The 21,872-nt window shown below is 43.2% G+C and overlaps 1 protein-coding gene across 9 annotated transcripts in view; it reads left to right on the top strand.

Moving 5' to 3' along the window:
* Positions 1–21,872, top strand: part of reln (reelin) — a 515,746-nt gene that overhangs the window by 407,078 nt on the left and 86,796 nt on the right. For all 9 annotated transcript variants that reach the window (XM_046864386.1, XM_046864387.1, XM_046864388.1 and 6 more), the window contains 5 exons: positions 14,790–14,958; positions 15,053–15,155; positions 15,344–15,570; positions 15,657–15,880; positions 16,170–16,320. In XM_046864386.1, coding sequence (XP_046720342.1) covers positions 14,790–14,958; positions 15,053–15,155; positions 15,344–15,570; positions 15,657–15,880; positions 16,170–16,320 — 874 coding nt within the window. The remainder of the gene's footprint in view (positions 1–14,789; positions 14,959–15,052; positions 15,156–15,343; positions 15,571–15,656; positions 15,881–16,169; positions 16,321–21,872) is intronic.

Here is a 21,872-nt window from a genome sequence, read left to right on the forward strand (position 1 = left end):
TAATGGCTGTATGTTGTGTTATTGTCAGAGGATAGTAAAACTATACTGCTGTACAAGCTGTACATTGACTACTTTAAAATATATCCAAGTTTAATTAATATAGAATTGTTCCTTTAAGAGATAAAATGGTTGCTGAAATGTGAGGGGTGCATTCACTTTTGTGAGATACTTTATGTGCTAATCTGTAAATGGATTTTAAGTAAGAACTAATTCTTATTAAAACATGGCTACTATTGACCATTTGTCTTTTAGCAGCTAGTGTTATCATTATGCTATCATCACAAAGCTTGAATTATAGGTTTTGGGGACCCACTTCTAACTTCTCATGGGGGTATAATTTATGTAGTAACCCCATATATTTATAGATATATTTACTAGTTATATTTAAATCAAGCATATTAATTCAGAACCATAAACAAAACGTTTGAGAACTAATCCCAGGGATTTTACAAATAAGTAAAAAGTACAAATAAGTAAGACAGCTCAGAAGCCAAACCAGAGTCCATAGTCTGGTGGGTCTCATGGACTATGCCCCAACCTGAGTCTCTCACAACAATGATAAAAGACATCAGTACTATGCACTACTGTCTGGATTTCAGGTCAATTCACACAGTTTGTAAATGACACTTGTTTTAACACCAATTAACTCCATGTAGGCCATTGACTGGAGAGTTTTCTTTGTTGTTTATGCTTGTATATACTGCTCTACATCTAACTCGTGCGAGACTCCTGCAATGAAAGAATGACACAGAGATTTACACACATTATAAGTGCCATTCTTGATCTTTGTTTGGGTTTTGAGGCAGACTGAAATTTTCCTGTAGGAGAGAAATGCAGAGATGTGATCTAACAGATGGCCTTTTATTGTTCTGGTGACATAGTTTGCACAGGCCACTTCTTTTGTCATAAGTTGGTATAAAAAAGTTTTGAGACTAATAGTGTTAACTGGTGCTATTCTGACCACGTGTGTTACCATGTCTGCTATTTCATCATGGACAGCAAGTTAGAACAAAGAGCATATGTGTTATTCTGTGTGAAATTGGGCAAATCTTCCACAAATACATTTGAAATGACAGACATTTGACATTCATGCTGCAATACGTCGTTCGTGATTTTAGTGGCATGCATTATTGAAAAGTAGAAGAACATCAATAGAAGACAACAAGAGATCAGGAAGACAGTCAACGATCTCAACCCCTGAAAATATTGAAACAATTTGGCAACTTGTGCAGGATGATTGTCAGAGATCCACAATACACATTATCTCAGTTCTTCACCCCAGTCATCAGATTTGGCTCCTGTGGACTTCGCTATCTCCCTAAAGATAAAGATCCAGCTCAAAGGTCACTGTTTTGACACCATTGTGGAGAATCAGCATGAATCACAGAAGGTGCTTGACAGGCCTCAAAAAGAAGAGTTCCAGGACATATTCCAGTGGCAGGAACGCTGGGAGCACTGTATTGCTGTGCAATGGGAATAATTTGTAGGTGTCTAAATGTACTTTCTTGTAAACCGAGCTAGTCTTGAAACTTTGATACCACCTTGTAAGTCTTTGTATTGATGTTATTATAATTAATTTTGACCTCAGACTGTAACCCATGAAAGGGAAGCATGCAAGTTAACTCTAGATTTTCCTGCACAGAGCACAAGGTTACCTTAGTGTGTTTTAGCGCAATCCTTATAGGTTTTCCAAGAGGCCATTGGAACTGTCAGGGATCCACCTGCCACGTCCCCTTTTGTGGCTCTCATGCCTCCACTCTCCCTGGAGCTCCAGGCTTAACCACGCACACCTGAGGCTCCCTTGTTCGTTATTGAATGTGTGGGTTCTATGTATGTGTTGGACTTTACGTGCGGTCTATGTTTTCGTGTTTCAGTTTTCACACAGGACTCTATTATTCCGCTCCATTCGGACTCCACAATCCTGTTCCGTCTGCACTTCTCCTCCCCGCGCATTTCGGGTCAGCCACGCTTCTCCCAAAGCACACCTCAGACTCTCGTGTGCGTGTGTGTGTGTGTGTGCGCGTGTGTATCTCTCCCCCTCACACTTGTCATTAAAACCTGACTGAGCTGTACTCTGTCTTCTGCCTTCTGTTTCTTCTCGCACCCTGACAGAATAACGAACCCCCTGAAAAGGAGGTTTGTGGAAAAAAAAAAAAAAGGAAAAAGAAGACAGGGATAGGATCGTGGTCCCGGCACGATCCAAACCTCGGATGGAGGGTTCACTGTGCCACAATGAAGCGACAGCCGATTCATCCTCGCTGGCTCGGGAACGTGCAAGCGTGGCCCCGCCACGCCCCCCTGCAAGTCTGATGAAATTCACGGCTCCCTTTTTTCAGCTTGTGCGCCCGGTTTATCCAGCTTCTCACCAGGGAACTAGGGATGGTCACCGCAGAGCTCCACCATCTCTCTCCCGCTTCCGAGAGCACGGGTCCCCTCCAGTGTTTCCCGGAGAGCTCCGTTCCGCACCAGAGTTTCTTAAAGTGCTCAGCTCTGCCCCAGGACCTCCGGGGGATCTCCACCCTGCTCCAAACCCTACCCTAGGCCCTCCAGGATGGCTCTGCTCCGCCCCAGGACCTCCAGGAGATCTCCACCCTGCTCCAGGCCCTCCAGGACTGCTCCGCTCCACCCCAGGGCCTCCAGAAGATCCTCACCCTGCTCCAGGACATCCAAGAGAGCACAAATCCGCCCCAGGGCCTCCAGGTGAGTGCAGCTCCGCCCCAGGACCCCCAAGTGAGCTCCTCTCTGTCCCAGAGCATCTCGGTGAGCTCCTCTCTGCTCCAGGGCTTCAAGGAGAGCTCAGTTCCTCTCCAGGACCTCCCGGAATGCTCAGTTTCACTCCAGAGACCCCAGGTGAGCTCAGCTCCACTCCAGAGTTTCCCTGAGAGCTCCACTCTGCTCCTGGGCTCCTCAGAGCACTCCACTCGGCTCCAGTGTCCCGCCAAGGGTGCCGTTGCATCGCATCCGCCTGGTCACGAAAGGGACGTCAAACCGCCGCCTGGCCGTGAAAGGGAGGTTGAACCGCTGGCTGGCTGCGAAAGGGACTTCGCAACGCCGCCTGGCCGCAAGAAGGAGGTCGTACTGCCTCCGACTGCCTATGACAGTGCCATGGTAACCCACGGTTTCTCTGACAGCCCCAGCTCGCCTCCGAGCTCCTCCGATGGCGACGTCTCGCCTCCGAGCTCCTCCGATAGTGATGTCCCTCTCCCGAGCTCCTCATCTCGCCCCCAGGCTCCTCCGTCAGCAACGTCTCGCCTAAGAGCTCCTCCGATGGCGGCGCCTCTGAGCTCCTCCGATGGCGGCGTCTCGCCTCTGAGCTCCTCCGAGAAAGACGTCTCAGCCCCGAGTCTCCCAAAAGGCAAAGCCACACCTTCTAGACCATTTGAAGGCGAAGTCACGCCACGTTTCCTCTCCGGGTGACGTAACACCTCCAGGTCTCTCGGAGGATGACAAAACACTCCTGAGTTCCTCTGAAGGTGTCATCACGGCTCACAACCCCGGCAAAGGTGTCACTGCTTTCCTCATCTCTGCCGTGGGCGTCACTCGGCCTCTGGATACCAACGGGTACGTTTTTCTGCTCCCGGTCTTTTCCAGCACAGAGGGCATCACTCGTTCTCCGATCTCTGCTACGGACTTAGCTTCTCTCCAGACCTCCCCAGTGGGCATCAATCTGGCCCCGATCGCCGCCAAGGGCGTCACTCGGTCTCAGGCCTCTGCCGTGGAGGTCGCTCAGTCTCGGGACTCTGCTGCAGGCACAGCTTGGCCCCTGTCCTATGCCGGAGCCGTGTCTTCAGGATGGGCATCTCCGGTTCCGGCTCTCCACCGGGGTTGTCGCTCCGGCTTGAGTCCTCCCTGGCCTTTCCCGGTTCCGAGACGGTTCTGACCAGATCCCTTTCGACCCTGGATGGACACCGGAGTCCTCCTCCGAGTGCCCTGGCCCTCCGGGCATCTGTGGGTTTTGGGTGTCAGGTGCCGCCTCCTTGGGGTAATGTCAGGAAACCACCTGCCACGCCCTCTTTTGTGGCTGTCATGCCTCCGCTCTCCCTGGAGCTCCAGGCTTAACCACACACACCTGGGGCTCGTTGTCACTCATGCCTCCGCTCTCTCTGGAGCTTCAGGCTTAATCAGCCACGCTTCTCCCAAAGCACACCTCAGACTCTCGTGTGTGTGTGTGTGTGTGTGTGTGCTCGTGTGTATCTCTCCCCCTCACACTTGTCATTAAAACCCGACTGAGCTGTACTCCGGCTTCCGCCTTCTGTTTCGCTCGCACCCTGACAGGAACACTGAAGCACATCAAAGCAGAACTTAATATTGAGAGTGATTTCCAGCCGAAATTTCAGAAGGCATACCAAGTACATATTCAGTATTACCAAAAGTGGATGCCAAGTTAAAATGACACAAAAACCAAGGCAATAATAAAAAATAAAAAAGTAATCGGTATTTGTATGGAAAACACTTCACTTAGATCACCAATCATTAACTGTAGTGGCTAATTTCAGCCCTAGCAAAAGTGTTTCTGTGATGGTAGTATTACAACAACATTGCTGGGAAAATTTCTCTTGGTTTTGATGAATATGCAATTGAGTTCAAAGTTAAAAAATATATCCTATACTGACAAGTGTGTATGACCTGTCCAAGGAAAGATTGCCAGTTAGTGGAGAGCCACAACTTCTGACTATTCAAATCAGTGTGAGCAGAGGGTACCAGAGTTGTTGTGCCACCTAAGCTACAAGCAAATGTCTTTATTGTATTTGAAGTAAATGTATAAATTGTTAAAATGGAAACCTTGGCCAGAAGCCATGTTTGTTGGTCTGGACTTGACCAAAAAATTTAAGATCTAGCTAAGGCTTAGGGGAGAGAGTAGACTAGAGACTAGAGTGCACCATGAGTACCAACTAGATAAAATATTGTCTAAGCATGGAATCCTCAACTAGTTGCTACAAGCATATCTTGGTGCACACAAATTGATCAACATTTTGTCTGCACTGGTTACACAGGTTATACTTCTTAAAACATTGCAGAGAGCTTGGAATCCTTAACAATATTTTAAGTATGCAATGCTAATAAGTGGGCTTTCATAACACCAGAGGCACCACCAACAATCCTTTCCTCAAAATGTGGTGTCTCAGGTGAAACATTAACCTGATCATGTCCATAAACTCGCATCTGGCTGGATTTATAGCTATATGTACACACACACATACAGTGGGGCAAAAAAGTATTTAGTCAGCCACCAATTGTGCAAGTTCTCCCTCTTAAAAAGATGAGAGAGGCCTGTAATTTTCATCATAGGTACACTTCAACTATGAGAGACAAAATGAGAAAAGAAATCCAAAAAAATCACATTGTCTGATGTTTAAAGAATTTGTTTGCAAATTATGGTGGAAAATAAGTATTTGGTCACCCACAAAAAATAAGCACTGTAACGTTTTTTTTAAGAGGCTCCTCTGTCCTCCACTTGTTAACTGTATTAATGGCACCTGTTTGAACTTGTTATCAGAAAAAAAAAAATAAACCTGTCCACAACTTCAAACAGTCAGACTCCAAACTCCAATATGGCCAAGTCCAAAGAGCTGTCAAAGGACACCAGAAACAAAATTGTAGACCTGCACCAGGCTGGGAAGACTAAATCTGCAATAAGTAAGCAGCTTGGTGTGAAGAAATCAACTGTGGAGTCAATTATTAGAAAATGGAACACATACAAGACCAATGATAATCTCCCTCGATCTGGGGCTCCACGCAAGATCTCACCCCGTGGGGTCCAAATGAACACAAGAACGGTAAGCAAAAATCCCAGAACCACACGGGGGGACCTAGTAAGTGACCTGAAGAGAGCTGGGACCAAAGTAACAAAGACTACCATCAGTAACACACTATGCCACCAGGGACTCAAATCCTGCAGTGCCAGACGTGTCCCCCTGTTTAAGCCAGTACATGTCCGGGCCCGTCTGAAGTTTGCTAGAGAGCATTTGGATGATCCAGAAAAGGATTGGGAGTCATATGGTCAGATGAATCCAAAATAGAACTTCTTGGTAAAAACTCAACTTGTCGTGTTTGGAGAAAGAATGCTGAGTTGCATCCAAAGAACACCAAACCTACTGTGAAGCATGGGGGTGGAAACATTATGCTTTGGGGCTGTTTTTCTGCAAAGGGACCAGGAAGACTGATTCGTGTAAAGGAAAGAATAAATGGGGCCATGTATCGTGAGATTTTGAGAGAAAACCTCCTTCCATCAGCAAGGGCATTGGAGACGTGGCTGAGTCTTTCAGCATGACAATGATCCCAAACACACCGCCCGGGCAACGAAGGAATAGCTTTGTAAGAAGCATTTCAATGTCCTGGAGTGGCCTAGCCAGTTTCCAGAGCTCAACCCCATAGAAAATCATTGGAGGGTGTTGAAAATCTGTGTTGCCCAGCGACAGCCCCAAAACATCACTGCTCTAGGGGAGATCTGGAGGAATGGGCCAAACTACCAGCAACAGTGTTTAAAAACCTTGTGGAGACTTACAGAAAATGTTTGATCTCTGTCATTGCCAATAAAGGGTATATAACAAAATATTAAGATGAACTATTGTTATTGACCAAATACTTATTTTCCACAATAATTTGCAAATAAATTCTTTAAAAATCAGACAATGTGATTTTTGAGATTTTTTTTTTCTTATTTTGTCCCTCATAGTTGAAGTGTACCTATCATGAAAATTACAGGACTCTTTCATCTTTTTAAGTGGGAGAACTTGCACAATTGGTGACTAACTAAATATTGTTTTGCCCCACTGTATATAAACAATGAAAAAAAACCTGAAAAAAGTAAGGAAGTAATGCAAAAAAGTCATAATTCTTGTCAGATAAATAGGCAAGATATTTTCATTTTTCTTTTTTTTTTTTATATATATGAAATGGTTCTGCAAGAAGTACATCAAGGAACTGTTATGTTTAAAGCCACTAGTGGGAGGAACGACAGGGACGACAGAACAGAACCTCCCTCTAAAAAGTGGCTCTCAGACGCTCTTAACATAGTCCAGGAGGGTGGTGGAGCAAAGACAGAACAGAAGGAGAGATGGACATCCAGGTCCATGTGCCGGAGGAGGACTGAGGAGACTGAGGCAGAGCTAGCATAGCAGGTGACCATGGCAGTGCCGAAGGGCACCAGGGCAAAGCAGACAGATCTGAAGACCACCAGTGTGGAGCAGGCGGATCTGAAAAGCACCACGGTTGAGCAAACAACAGCCACAGCAGAGTGGCTGGGTCTGAAGAGCCCTGCGGTGTGGCAAATGACCACTAGGGTGGTGCTGAAGGCACAGTCGGAGAGTTCACAGACCATCTCAGTGTCTATAACAGGACAGTCGGAGAGTTCAGACATGGGCGCCACCGCCTTTAAAAGGTTCTGCAGTGGAAGCTGCCACCTCAGGAAGAGCTGTAGCTGGCTCAGGATCAGACTCTTATCAAGGAGCCAGATTATGTAATCCTTATAAACAAAATGCAGATTTTATATTCAATGCACACTTTAACGGGACACCAGTGCAGCTGTTGAAGAAACGGAGATATGTGGTCCATTGGAGTTCTATTGAACATTTATGTAGCTGAGTTACCAACTGTAACTTGTGTAGGAGTTTATGGGGTAGACCAAAAAAAGAGCATTGCAATAGTCTATGTGTGAGGTGACAAGAATGAACCATAATAGCAGTGCTCCTAATTAAAAAGGCCAGATGGAGGCAATTTATATTTTGCCTCTGTCTGGGAAATCTTGTTAATACCGTATTTTCCGGACTATAAGCCGCTACTTTTTTCCCAAGCTTTGAACCCCGCGGCTTAAACAATAAAGCAGGTAATTTATGGATTTTTCCTGGGTTTTTCCTTGTTTAACAAGCTTCAAGCCAAAGAACTGAAGCTCCATAACAATGAAATTCAATTAAATTGATATGAAAATGAAATTATTTATATCAAATCAGATGCGCTCCCACTGAATCGGGCCGCACCACATCGTGCATATGGATGAGGTTCCTCTGACAATTGACCTGCCTCTCACTCGGACTGGCAACAGGAAAGGTGAATCATTCGTCACGCTGAAAACAACCGGGCATAAAAAAAACGCACTTCACCTGTGTTTTGAGCTGCACGGCATCGGGAGAAAAGCTTTACTGATGGTGATTTTTAAACACACGACAATGCCAAAAGATAAACTCCGAGAGAAATTGTTGTGGAAGGAGGAAGACAGTGAACAATGACTTTCTTGGTAGGCTACTGTTTAGATACAAGCCGTGTAACCCTAACCCTGTCTTTCATTAAAGCCTGTGTAAAGTACATTAGTTTCAATGTAGGCACCTGCGGCTTATAGACAGGTGTGGCATATTTATGTTAAAAATAAAAATCTTTGTAAAATTCAATACCGTACTATGTGCTTCAAAAGAGTTGTCACAGAGAACACCCAAGCTCTTAAGTTGTGTTGAAGGAGCAATTGTGAAACCATAAATACACAGATTAAAAAAAAAACACATTTTTGTGCCCACAAGGAGTATTTCAGTTTTACTAATGTTAATTTTGAGAAAATTATTTGAGCATTAGATGAGGGAAGGTCAGAAGTAGGTTTTGAGGACAGAGAGAGCTGGGTGTTGTCATCATAACAATGTAATTTAATATTATGTTTTTAAAAGATACATTCAAGTATCAATAAATAAATGATATATAGAAAGATGCCCAGGACTGAACCTGCATGAGACTGCAGGACTGCAATGGACTGCAATCTATCTAATAAAATATAATGGGATCAAGTGTCAAATGCTGAGGTTAAGTCAAGAAAAATGTAAATAGACGAAAGTCCTGAGTCAGCTGCTACCAAAAGATCATTAAATATTGTATCAAGGGCAGTCTCAGTACTATGGTGAGAGCAGAATTGTTCATGCAAGTTTTAATGTAATATTATTTACCAATATGGGAACCAAAACTACCTTTTCTAGAATTTTGCATAAAAATGGCATGGGACAGAAATGATCAAAGTATTAGCATCTGGTTTCTTCAGTATAGGAGTTATTAATGCAGTTTTTAAGAAGATGGAAATAATGCCAGAGGTGAGAGAAGAATTGATGGTCTGAGTGATAAAAGGCAAAAGAACTGACAGACTTTGACTAATTGATTTGGAAGGGGTTATAAATGACAGGTAGTTGACCTCAGTTACAATGTGAAACTGTGCCTGGCCAAACAAAGAACTTGTCAGAAAGTTCAGGTAAATAGGATCCAAGGCAGATGCAAAAAGATCAGGGGAGAAAAGCTGTGCAGAGCTGAATCGGGAAACCGATTCAGGGAGCCGAATCAGGGAGCCGATTCAGGAAACCGATGTGCGCGGAGGGTGAGGATGCCAAGCAGGAAGTCGGGGCTCGTTCAGCGCGAGCCGGAAACCGAAACGCACGTTCAGCGCGAGCAGAGCCGTGCCGGAAACCGGAGGACAGAATAATCAGGTCAGAAACAAAAGAACAAACAAAACAGGGAATACGCTGGAGAGTGATCAGGGCAAGCCTAAAGACAATCTGGCACTGTCTGGAGAATTCAGGCGTCCTTATAAGTGCCAGAAAATTAGACGCCATTTCTGTGCAGCTGGTTGGGAGGGGGCGTTTCCTCGGTGATTGAGGCGGTAATGCCTGAAGTGCTCAAGCGGGCTGACAGTACCCCTTCCGGAGTTCGGCAGAAAAGGCGGTGAACGATCTGCAGTTGGCTGATTGACTTTCCCACTCCGCAGTGGCCCACCTTAGGGCTCGGCCTGACAGGAGGGAAATGACGTATGCCACCTTGGAGAGCTCTGTACCGAATTGGGAGGGCTCCATGCTAAAAATCAGGTCGCACTGCATAATAAACGAGCGGCAGGAGTCAGGGTCGCCCGAAAACTGGGCTGGCTGCGCGAGCTGAGGCTCACGCATAGCTGAAGGGGCGGTAGGTGGAGCAGGGGCCTGCCGGGCCAGGGCAGCGGGTGATGATGGCGGCGGAGCACCTGTGGTGAGTCGGTCACCAAAACGTGTGCGCAAAAATCCCATGATTTCCTGCACGCCTGAAGAGAGGTTTTGGATTTGTTGCTCCTGCGCCGCTTGTTAAAGGCTGTTAAAGCGGCGCTAGAGGCAGGTACATCCATGGGATCCATGTTGGCCAGATTGTTCTGTCAGAAAGTTCAGGTTATAGGATCCAAGGCAGATGCAAAAGAGCAAGGGAGAAAAGCTGTGCAGAGCTGAATCGGGAAACCTATTCAGGGAGCCGATTCAGCGCGGAGGGTGAGGATGCCGAGCTGGAAGTCGGGGCGTGTTCAGTGCGAGCTGGAAACCGAAACGCGCGTTCAGAGTGAGCAGAGCCGAGCCAGAAACCGGGGCGCGTTCAACACGAGCAGAGCCGAGCTGGAAACCGGAGCACGTTCAGAGCGAGCAGAGCAGAGCCGAGCCGGAAACCGAAGCGCGTTCAGCGCTCTTTCTTACTGACAGGTTTCAGCAAATGGTTCTGCTTCAGGCTACCTGTAAAGCAAAACATCAACGTTAGGTGCACCTGACTGACTTTATGAACGGTGCAAAATTACATTATCTTTAACGTAATCATAACATATCATATTTTTAGTATTGTTTAGAACTTTTTTTTTATCACCTCTACCTGTTTCACCTAAATCACATTAAAATAATCTTCAGTATTGTCACAGTTTTCTCAGAGCTTTTCTCTGTGTATTATACATATATATTTACTAACACATTTTATAAAGGTAGTAAAGAGAAAGAGATTACTCCACAGTGCTTTTACTGTTTCACCTTCCTGTTATCATGAGGACACTATATGGAGATAACACTTTTAAAAATGGTTTGAAAAGTCGTTATTTCCACATTTTAGTAGACAATTTCCTAGTTATTTGCTAATCGTTGGGAAATACCTCGTTTAGAGGTGTTTATGTCTGAGGTAAACCAGTTAAACCAGTTATGTTATTGTAAATATATAACATTTTTGTTTCGATCATATAAAACACGCAAAAAACATATCAATTGAATTTATCATCAATTGAATAACATAGCTAAATATAGCCCAAATGTGGCCCATACAGGGCCCTCAAATAAACAAAATGGGCAACCTAACTGGGGCCCACAACCCTGACTAAGCTGGGGCCCAAATTCAGCTCATCAAAAAGCCCACTCTGACCCCATGCCCACATGATGCCCATATAACCCAGATAAAACCCATATGGGGCCCACATGGACATGTTGGCTGGGATACTGTAGACAGTTTAAAGGTAGAGAGAGTAGACTTAAGTGAGTGTAAAAGAAAAGGAGGCTTGATGAGGGTCTGAGACCAGCAGAAATTATTGAAATATTTGTGAAATAAGTCTGCTGCATAATTCAAAGGAGTGTAACTATAGGAAAAAAATCAGTTAAAAAAAGTTTTTGATCAAATTTAAATAACAATGTATTTTTTATTGATTTAGCTGTATTAATAGCAATTTTGTAGAACCCAGCCATTAGGGAAGCACAAGCCAGGATAAATGGGGGGGTTGCGTTAGGAAGGGCATACCGGATCGGTCAAGGCCCGGGTTACCAACGACTGCCACAGGTATTGTTGGCCAACAGGGTACTGGTGGAAATTGGGCTACTGTTGGCCGAAGGAGGAGAAGGAGAGGTGGAAGACGTCTACAGATTGCCTATGCTACAGTGCCTATGCTCTGCAAGTCGGCTGTGAGATGGAGGAGAAGGAAAAATTCTGGAGTGAATTAGATGAAGTGGTGGATGGTGTACCTAGAAATTGGTTGATTGGTGATTGTTGATTGGTGCAGACTTTAATGGACATGTAGGTGAAGGGAACAGAGGTGATGAGGAGGTTATGGGTAGGTATGGCCTAAAGGAGAGGAATGTGGAAGGGCAGATGGTGGTAGATTTTGCTAAAAGGATGGAAATGGCAGTGGTGAATACGTATTTTAAGAAGAGGGAGGATCATAGGGTGACCTATAAGAGTGGAGGAAGGTGCACGCAGGTGGATTATGTTCTATGTAGGAGATGCAACCTGAAGGAAATTGGAGACTGTAAGGTGTTGGCGGGGGACAGTGTAGCTAAACAGCATCGGATGGTGGTCTGTAGGATGGTTTTGGAGGCGAAGAAGAAGAGGGGAGTAAAGACTAAAAGAAAAATAAGATGGTGGAAACTGAAGGAGGAAGAGTGTAGTGTGAGGTTCAGGGAAGAGGTCAGACAGAGGCTCGGTGGTGGTGAAGAGGTGCTGGATAATTGAGAAACTACTGCAGGAGTGATAAGGGAGGCAGCTAGAAAAGTACTTGGTGTGACATCGGGAAATAGAAAGAAAGACAAAGAGACATGGTGGTGGAATGAGGAAGTGCAGGAGAGCATAAGGGGAAAGAGGTTAACAAAACAGAAGTGGGATCGACATGGTGATGAGAAAAGTAGGCAGGAGTACAAGGAGATGCAGCAGCAGGTAAAGAGGGATGTGGCGAAAGCCAAGGAAAAGGCATACGAGGAGCTGTATGAGAGGTTGAACACTAAGGAAGGAGAAAGAATTTGTACCGATTGGCCAGGCAGAGGGACCGAGCTGGGAAGGATGTGTTGCAAGTAAGAGCAATAAAGGATGGAGATGGAAATGTGTTGACTAGTGAGGAGAGTGTGTTGAGAAGATGGAGGGAGTATTTTGAGCAGCTGATGAACGAGGAAAATGAGAGAGAGAGAGAGAGAGAAGGTTGTTGGTAACCCGGGCCTTGACCGATCCAGTATGAAATTCTGATTCATGATCTGCATATTTGATTTGGCCAAAATTAATTTTTCAGCTGGATGCCCTTCTTAACACAACCCTCCCCATATATCTGGCCTTTGGACCGGCACTAAGAGTGCACTGGCTAGGGTTGCCTGGCCTCCACAATCACCTGATGTTAATCTAATTGGGTTGGTTTGGGAGAAGTTTAACCAGAAATTGATGGAAAAGCAGCCAACGAGTACTCAACAAGCTTTTGACAGATAAAGCAGTTATATAAAAATTTATAATTTTGTTCCTTGTAATTGTAAGTATTTCCTTAAAGAGCAAGCTAGATGCTGGCCAGATGATGCAAAACCATTCCCAGATTTGCATAGCACCCCATCCAGAGGTAGGGCAGTGGGATGAACCAGGCAGATCTGAAGAGAGGAAAGGGACAGGAGCACTGGTTGCTGCTACCTCAGGAGCATGTTAACTCAACATAGAGAGAGAGAGAGAGAGAGAGAGAGAGAGAGAGAAGAGGGGTGACAGGGAGAGAGAAATACGGATATTTAAGTATCCTGGTCCAGAGAGCATGGCACCATTTCTGGATCATGTTCACGCATACCTTCTTCTTGCATGATAGAGATTTATTCTGCATTTGTCGATGACAAACTGTGTTCACAAACAATAATTACTCGGTGTTAATCAGCCCATGCACTGATTTCCATTACAGAATCATGACTGTTTTAAATGCAGTGCCACCTGAGGGCCTGAAGGTTATGGGCACCAATATAGATTTTTGCCCTTGTCTCTTGTGCACAGAGATTTCTCCAGATTTTGAAATTGACATTATGAAATTGTTCCACAATTTGTAGAATCACTCTTTCACGGGTTGGTAAAGCTTTGCCTATCTTTACTTCTGAGAGACTCTGCCTCTTTAAGATATCCTATTTTTACCCAATCATCATACTAACCTGTTGTCAATTACCTTAATTAGTTGCAAATGTTTTAGACCTTTTTTATATTAATAACACTTCCTTTTTGAGATGTGCTGCCATCAAATTTAGTTCATGATTATTGCAAATCATTGCATTGTTTTAATTTACATTTTATTCAGTGGCCCAACATTTTTGGAAATGGGGTTGTACTTCACATCTAATTTGATGTTATATATTGCCCAAGCATTTTATGTTTTTCCCTATGATAAATTGCTTTATATAATAGCAGTCATGGTGTTGTTAAGTAAAAGAAGACTATTTATAGCTGCCAATAAGCAGCTGCCTGTAAGTAATAACAGGATGTCAGATCTATGGACATAAACTGGGATTTTTCTCATCAGCCACTGCAAAACATTGAAGCATGTCACGTCATGTATTTACATGTAAATTCATACTTCAATTTATACTGTAGATTCTTTCTTTTTCAATGTTAAAATTTAAATTCTGTTTTATTCCCATATTGGGTTTATGGAGATATATATATATATATATATATATATATATATATATATATATATATATATATATATATATATATATATATATATATATATATATATATATATATATATATATGTGTGTGATATAGATAGATAGATAGATTTTTTTTTTAATAAATGTGGAATGGAATGCTCACAATTTCTCTGACTTGTCAAGAGAAATGATCTCCACCAAAATTGAGAAAGTGTGCTGTGGCATCTGGCACCAAGACCTCTGTGGTTCAGACCAATACATACCACAGAAGCTTGATTTGATTGAAAACTGTAGAATGTGTAGGCCATCTCAACACTTTTATCTCTGATATTTTCCTCAAACCATTAAATAACAATTCTATATATTATGAATTAAAAGGATAGAAAATTATTTATATAAAGGATTGGCTGAATATTACTCAACAGGTTTGTCATTAAAGGGGGGATCTACTGTGTTTTAGACTTTACAATGTATTAATTCCAGGTGTACTATATAGTAGAAAATAAAATAGAAATTGTTAGAGTACAAATAAAAAAATATTTAAAGAATATTGCATGGTGAATGCATTATTCAGGTTTTGCCATTAATTTTAGGTATACTTATTAAAATAAATGTTTTATATTAATTTAACAGGCAAAAAGGAGGAAGTGTGGGTCATTGATGATCTCATCATTGATGGCCACTCCTTGAACAATTTTCAAATCTTATCAGAAAGTTTTGAGGATGGGCCTCAGATGATGAATTGGTTGTTTTACCCAGGGGGCAACATTGACCGCTACTGTCTTTACCAGAAAGCAAGACTGTGAGTATTACAGTTAATAGTTTAAGCTTTTATTTTGGAATTGTTTGTACTATTTTTTTTCTAGTTTGGTAATATCTATTCTCTCTATGTACAGGGAGGATGGCTTAGCTTTGGTATTTATGTCTAGTGAGCTGGGAGAACATTCAGTTACCACTAGAGACATTGATGTCAATGAGAACACAATTGTCCAGTTTGAGGTATAATTAAGGTTAAGGTTCATAAGCTTGAAACAATTTACATAATTTATTTAATTATAACTGACTTTATGAATTTATTTTAGCTATGATTTTAGTACCAAGATAATTAAAACTTAATATCAAAAAAAATGTCTAACTGCAGTTTCTCCATATTTGTTTATTATAAATGGTCTTATTTTGATCAACAGATAAATGTAGGCTGTACAGCAGCAAGCTCATCATTAAATTCTGTTCGTCTGGAATACTCACGTGACTTTGGGGCTACATGGAACCTTTTAGTTCCTTTGTGCACAGGTGGTCCAATACCCAATGCTCTTTGCTCAGCTGAACACCACCCAGCCAGCATCTACTACCCTGGTTCTTTTAGAGGCTGGAGAAGGGAAGTGATTCACATTGGAAAACTGCATGTATGTGGGTAAGTAATACAATATAAGGAAGAGAGCAATCTTCTATTTGAATATTACTACAAGACCTAACAGTGTACCACTCAATATATTGCAGATCTGTTCGATTTCGTTGGTACCAAGGCTTCTATTTGTCTGGCATGGTACCTCCAACCTGGGCCCTGGACAATGTTTATGTTGGTCCTCAGTGTCAAAAGATGTGCAGTGGGCATGGGACATGTGTTAGGGGCACCCACTGTCAATGTGACCCTGGTTACTCTGGTATAGAATGCTCTGTTCCAGATGTGCCAAATCCAGACTTCCTGAAAGAAGATTTTGAAGGTATAGGAGAAAAAAAAAAATGTTTGCACAAAATATTATGCATTACACCCTTTCAATTCTAATGTAATTGCATGGAAAGCTATTGAGCTGATTAGCATCAAAATGCTAATTAGGCGTTAATGTTTTACTTAGTTAAGCTAGCCTAAGGTACACTGCTCTCAAATATATGCCTGAGACAGATGAATGCTTGATCGAATTGCTCTGTTTTAATAAAAACACTATTTAGAAGAGTATTACAGGTTTTACAATATTGTACTGTCATTTAATAATTTTTCTTCATTGTTTAAAGTTGATACTTCAGAAGCTGAGAATTTCAAAATGGTGAGTGGAGGAAAGCCGTCTAGGAAATGTGGCATCATGGCCAGTTCAAACCACCTGTTGTTTAACGAGGATGGTTTACGTATGTTGGAAACAATAGACATGGATTTGTCTGATGCAAGGTAACTAGTCCTAAGATATGTATTCATTACCAGTATAAAATTTAATTTAATGTAAGACCCTTGAGATTGCAGTCAACATGCACAGACAAGGGGAAAACCTTCTATGACAAAGTTAGGATCAAAGTTAGTAGTTAAGACTTTCCAATAAATGCCACATTAATGCCTTAATGTAATTATTTATTTGATGCTGGTAGAAGCAACATTGTACAGGATTAAGACTTTAAAAACAAAATCACAGACAATTCTTGTTTAATAAACTCCAATTAAGGTTTTAAAAACTTATATATGAAGTTTATTATATATATATATATATATATATATATATATATATATATTGTAAGAAAAAATTATGAGGACAACGAAGATCGTAATGAAGAAGTTTATAACAGCGTAGCAGTGACAAAATACATGAAGCACTTTGGGTTCATCGGAGTCAGAAAGAACCCAGAGCAAACTCTGCCTAGATATTTTATATTGTTCTTCCCTTTAAAATATAGACCGGAGTTATCCTTTAAATGTAAATTAGATATAGGACATGCGTGAGGAAACAAAAGGCTGGGGAAGACCATTCTTGGGGGCGGAGGTCAGCAGGTGGTAATCACTGGTATTCGCACCTTTGCTGGTGCCGGCCCCGCAGTAGGTCAGGAAGGGGTATTGTGTGAATGATAATCATGGTCTCAGATACCTTTTGGTTAGAAATGGTCCTTGAAGGCTTGCTGTCTCTCCAGACAGATTTAATCAATAATATGATTAGGACTGATACAACTGAAATTCTACATAACTACTTTTGTGAAATGTAAGCCGTTTTGCGGATGAGCTTATTTTGATATAGCGTACGGTGGAATCTGGGTTGAGGCAGTCTGTAATTCTTACAATATATATATATATATATATATATATATATATATATATATATATATATATATATATATATATATATACACACACACACACACACACACACACACTCACCGCCACTTTATTAGGTACACCTTACTAGTACCGGGTTGGACCCCCTTTTGCCTTCAGAACTGCCCTAATCCTTCGTGGCATAGATTCAACAAGGTACTGGAAACATTCCTCAGAGATTGTCGGCTGCACATCCATGATGCGAATCTCCCGTTCCACCACATCCCAAAGGTGCTCTATTGGATTGAGATCTGGTGAATGTGGAGGCCATTTAAGTACAGTGAACTCATTGTCATGTTTAAGAAACCAGTCTGAGATGATTCGCGCTTTATGACATGGCGCGTTATCCTGCTGGAAGTAGCCATCAGAAGATGGGTACACTGTGGTCATAAAGGGATGGACATGGTCAGCAACAATACTCAAGTAGGCTGTTGCGTTGACACGATGCTCAGTTGGTACTAATGGGCCCAAAGTGTGCCAAGAAAATATCCCCCACACCATTACACCACCACCACCAGCCTGAACCGTTGATACAAGGCAGGATGGATCCATGCTTTCATGTTGTTGATGCCAAATTCTGAACCTACCATCCGAATGTCGCAGCAGAAATCGAGACTCATCAGACCAGGCAATGTTTTTCCAAACTTCTATTGTCCAATTTTGGTTAGCCTGTGCAAATTGTAGCCTCAGTTTCCTGTTCTAAGCTGTCAGGATTGGCACCCGGTGTGGTCCTTTGCTGCTGTAGGCATTTGCGCCCACAGAACTGCCGCTCACTGAATATTTTATCTTTTTCGGACCATTCTCTTTATACCTTAGAGATGGTTGTGCATGAAAATCCCAGTAGATCAGCAGTTTCTGAAATACTCAGACCAGCCTGTCTGGCACCAACAACCATGCAATGTTCAAAGTCACTTAAATCACCTTTCTTTCCCATTCTGATGCTCGGTTTGAACTGCAGCAGATCGTCTTGACCATGTCTACATGCCTAAATGCATTGAGTTGCTGCCATGTGATTGGCTGATTAGAAATTTGCATTAACAAGCAGTTGGACAGGTGTACCTAATAAAGTAGCTGGTGAGTGTATATATTATTATATAATATATATATATATATTTTAAAGCTATTACCTATGTTTACTTAACTGAGAATCTATTGTACTGAGTAAATAATGAGACTTGAAAAAATGTCTATGTACTATCATAATCATGTGTATCATAATCTCGTCTATCATATTATGTCTATCATAATTACATTAAGAAAACCAAGTAACTCTGTGATACCATAGCAAAAAATGGTAAAAAAAATGGTAATAAAAGGCTATTAAAAACTCAAAAGTAAAAATAAACTGAAATATCACCTGTACATAAGGTTGAACCAAGAACCAAGATTGAACTGTTTGGCCTCAATTCTAAATGTTATGTCTGGAAAAAATCAGGGATTGCTCATCAGCTGCCCAAAACCATACCAACAGTAAAGCATGATAGTGGAAGCATCATGCTGTGGGTGTGTTTTACTGCAGCAGGCACTTGGCATGCTGTTTAGGGTTGAGGGACTGTTGAATGGAGCAAAGAGGCCTCATACAGAGATATCCTCAATAAAAACTTTTCTACTATGCTTAGGACCTTGGGCTGTGCCAAAGGTTCACCTTTCTTCATGACAACAACCCTTATCAAACAGCTAAGATCAAAACAGGAGTGGTTTAGGGACAACTCTGTAAATGTCCTAAAATGGCTAGCCAGAGCCCTGATGAACATCTTATAAAATGTGCTTCAACTAAGTACTGAGTAAAGGGCCTGGATACTTATGTACATGTGATATTTAATTTTTTTATTAGAAAAACTTTACAGACATTTCAAAAATGTTATTTTCACTTTCAGTAAATGTAAGAATGCTTAAAAATATTATATTTGTTGATTTTTTTTTTTATAAATTCACCCAATGCAAAGTGACATGGCTTTGGCTTGCATTCTTACATCTGCATACTTTGTACACTGGCAAAAAGTCAGGTGTGTAATTAACATCTCTAGGTTACGTATGTAACCCTAGTTTCCTGAGGGAACGAGAAGCTGCTCAGAAACGCTTTGGGAACGCCTCACATTGTCCACGATCTAAATCACATGTGAAATCCAGCCAATAGGCAAGTCGCGACATCATCAGCGGGTGACGTCACGTAAACCAGGAAGCTACAAAATGGCTAAGTGATGGTAGCGATATTAACTTCTAAAAGCAAGAAGGTAAGCGAAGTGCCAAAAGTGGCTCTGACATCGAGGTTGTAAAACCTGACGAAGATTAAAGAGGAGGACCAGGCTGCAGCATTGCATATTTCCTGTAGGGGAATCCCCACGGACCAGGCTGTAGAGGCCGCCATACTTCAGGTTGAATGAGCCTTGACTCCGAAGGGAGTGGGAAGACCCGAGGACTCATAACCTGTGGTAACAGCATCCACTATCTATCTGCTGAGAGTCTGCTTATTGACAGAAAACCCTTTCCTATGAGGACAATAGCAGACAAACAGCTGCTTCGACTTTCTCCACGGACTTATCCTGTGGAGGTACGTATCACAGTCGATTTTGCTTTTCTTGGTCTGGGGCTAGAAAAGGAGGGGGGCAAAATGCCTTTAAAACGACAGGTCATGAGGGAGCCATAGGCACCTTAGGCACATACCCAGGTTTAGGGTAGACCAGGGGTAAACTTCAAGAGAGACAGGGCCACAGACAGAGCCTGTAGGTCCCCGACCCTCTTAAGGAAGGATATCAGCAACAGAAAGGCGGTCTTTATAGACAGGTACCTAAGGGCCACCTCGCCAACACAACAGCCAAATCCCACACAGGGTCGTATCCCGGGCCTCAGCCTCCGGGTGCCAGCCTGTACAGGGGGCGAGATTGGAGACCCCCCTAGCGGTTGATGTATGAGATCACCGACGTGTTGTCTGTATGGACCAGCACGTGGCGATCTCTCAGGTCTCGTAGGAAGTGTTTGAGTGCTATAAGCACAGCCATCATCTCCAGGTAGTTTATGTGCCATGAACAATGTAGCTTGTTTCACCGACCTTGTGCGGAGCAGCCACTCATGACCGCTTCCCACCATGAGGGAAGCGTCCATCATAGCATTACAGGGCACTCCCAGGATGGAGCCTTGAGACAGGAACTTGTGTTCTCTCCATATATCTAAGGTTGGAAGAGCTCACCTCAAGACTTTGATAGTACGGAGTGGGCTTGGGAGAACCCTCTGTCTCTGAGCCACCACTGGAGGGGTCTCATATGGAGGAGGCCAAGTGGAATAACAATGGACGCTGCCGCCATGAGACCCAGCAGCCTCTGGAACTGCTTCACGGTGAGTCTCCGGGCGGGAGACAATTGTGCCTGCAACACGGTCGAGTCCCGTACTACATCCAAAAAGATGGTTTTCTGCAATGGAGAAAGCAAACTCTTTCCTGTGTTGCATCTTAACCCCAGCTACTTCATGCAGGCGAGAAACAACATCTCAATGCTGGACCGCCTGAAGCTCTGATTGAGCTAATATCAACCAGTCATTAATATAGTTTAGAATGTGAATGCCCTGAAGCCACATTCATGCACTTTCTAAAGAGGGTGAGAGTGCTAGGCCAAAAAGGAGGACCCGATATTGGTAAGCTTCGCCCCCTCAGGAACCTTCAGTGAGCAGTGATTTTCTGACTAAGGGAGGAACCACCTTGATGGCCCCTTGGTGGGTCTCCTCCATCTGCAGTTATCTCTCTGGCGGAGATGGAGGGAGACACCCGCTGGAGGGAGGCTGCGCCCCAAAGCACATCCTGTGGTAGGGCTAACACCCTGGCCTCCTGTGCCAAGACATCCGATCGAGGAACCAACCCCTCAGGCTTTTAGGTCAGCCTAGGATGCCTGAAACACACTCATAGTGTGGAGGCAACCCGCAGCCTGGCCTACTGCCACGTAGGCCTTACCTACAACGGCCGAAGTTGCTTCGAAGTGGGCAACTATGTCCACATACAGCGAAGTTTGCGGGGAAAATGCACTGGCCGCATATGGCATCTCCCAGGACCTGGACACCTGTGTGCAGGCCAGGAAAAAACGGTAGGCCCCAGTGCAGAGGCTGTGATGCGGGACGCAGAAAACACTTATCCAGCTGGCTGGGAACACTTTGCTTTTGCTCTCTTACCAGGCCTAAAATGCTCTCCGGGAGCGGAGCGTGTGTATAGCCATAAAGCTACAGCACGGACAATTGTCTCACTTGAGAGCTGATTGAGCATGCTCTACTCCCAAACAAACAACACAAAGCTCATGTGTCTTCCCCCCTGTGATAAAACGGGGGTCAACGAGGGACACACATGCGAAAGCTTGTTTGTCTTTTAGCCATGGTTGCACAGATTCACACACAAAGCGCTTAGTACCTGAACAATCAGAAGCTAATGTAGTTTTGTAATTTACTGGTTTACACAACGTCGCCTGCCAATGATGTTGCAACTTGCCTATTGGCCGGATTTCACATGTGATTTAGAGCATGGAAAACGCAAGGCATTCCCAAAGCGTTTTGACGCAGCCTGAGTTCCTGAAAGGGAACCAATTATACCAAACATGTTCACATTTTCATCAATTTTATATGCAATAAAAAACTTATCAACTTTGATACTAAGGTAAGGTTATGGA

The sequence above is a fragment of the Silurus meridionalis genome, chromosome 13 (genome assembly GCF_014805685.1).
Source record: "Silurus meridionalis isolate SWU-2019-XX chromosome 13, ASM1480568v1, whole genome shotgun sequence".
NCBI lineage: Eukaryota > Metazoa > Chordata > Actinopteri > Siluriformes > Siluridae > Silurus > Silurus meridionalis.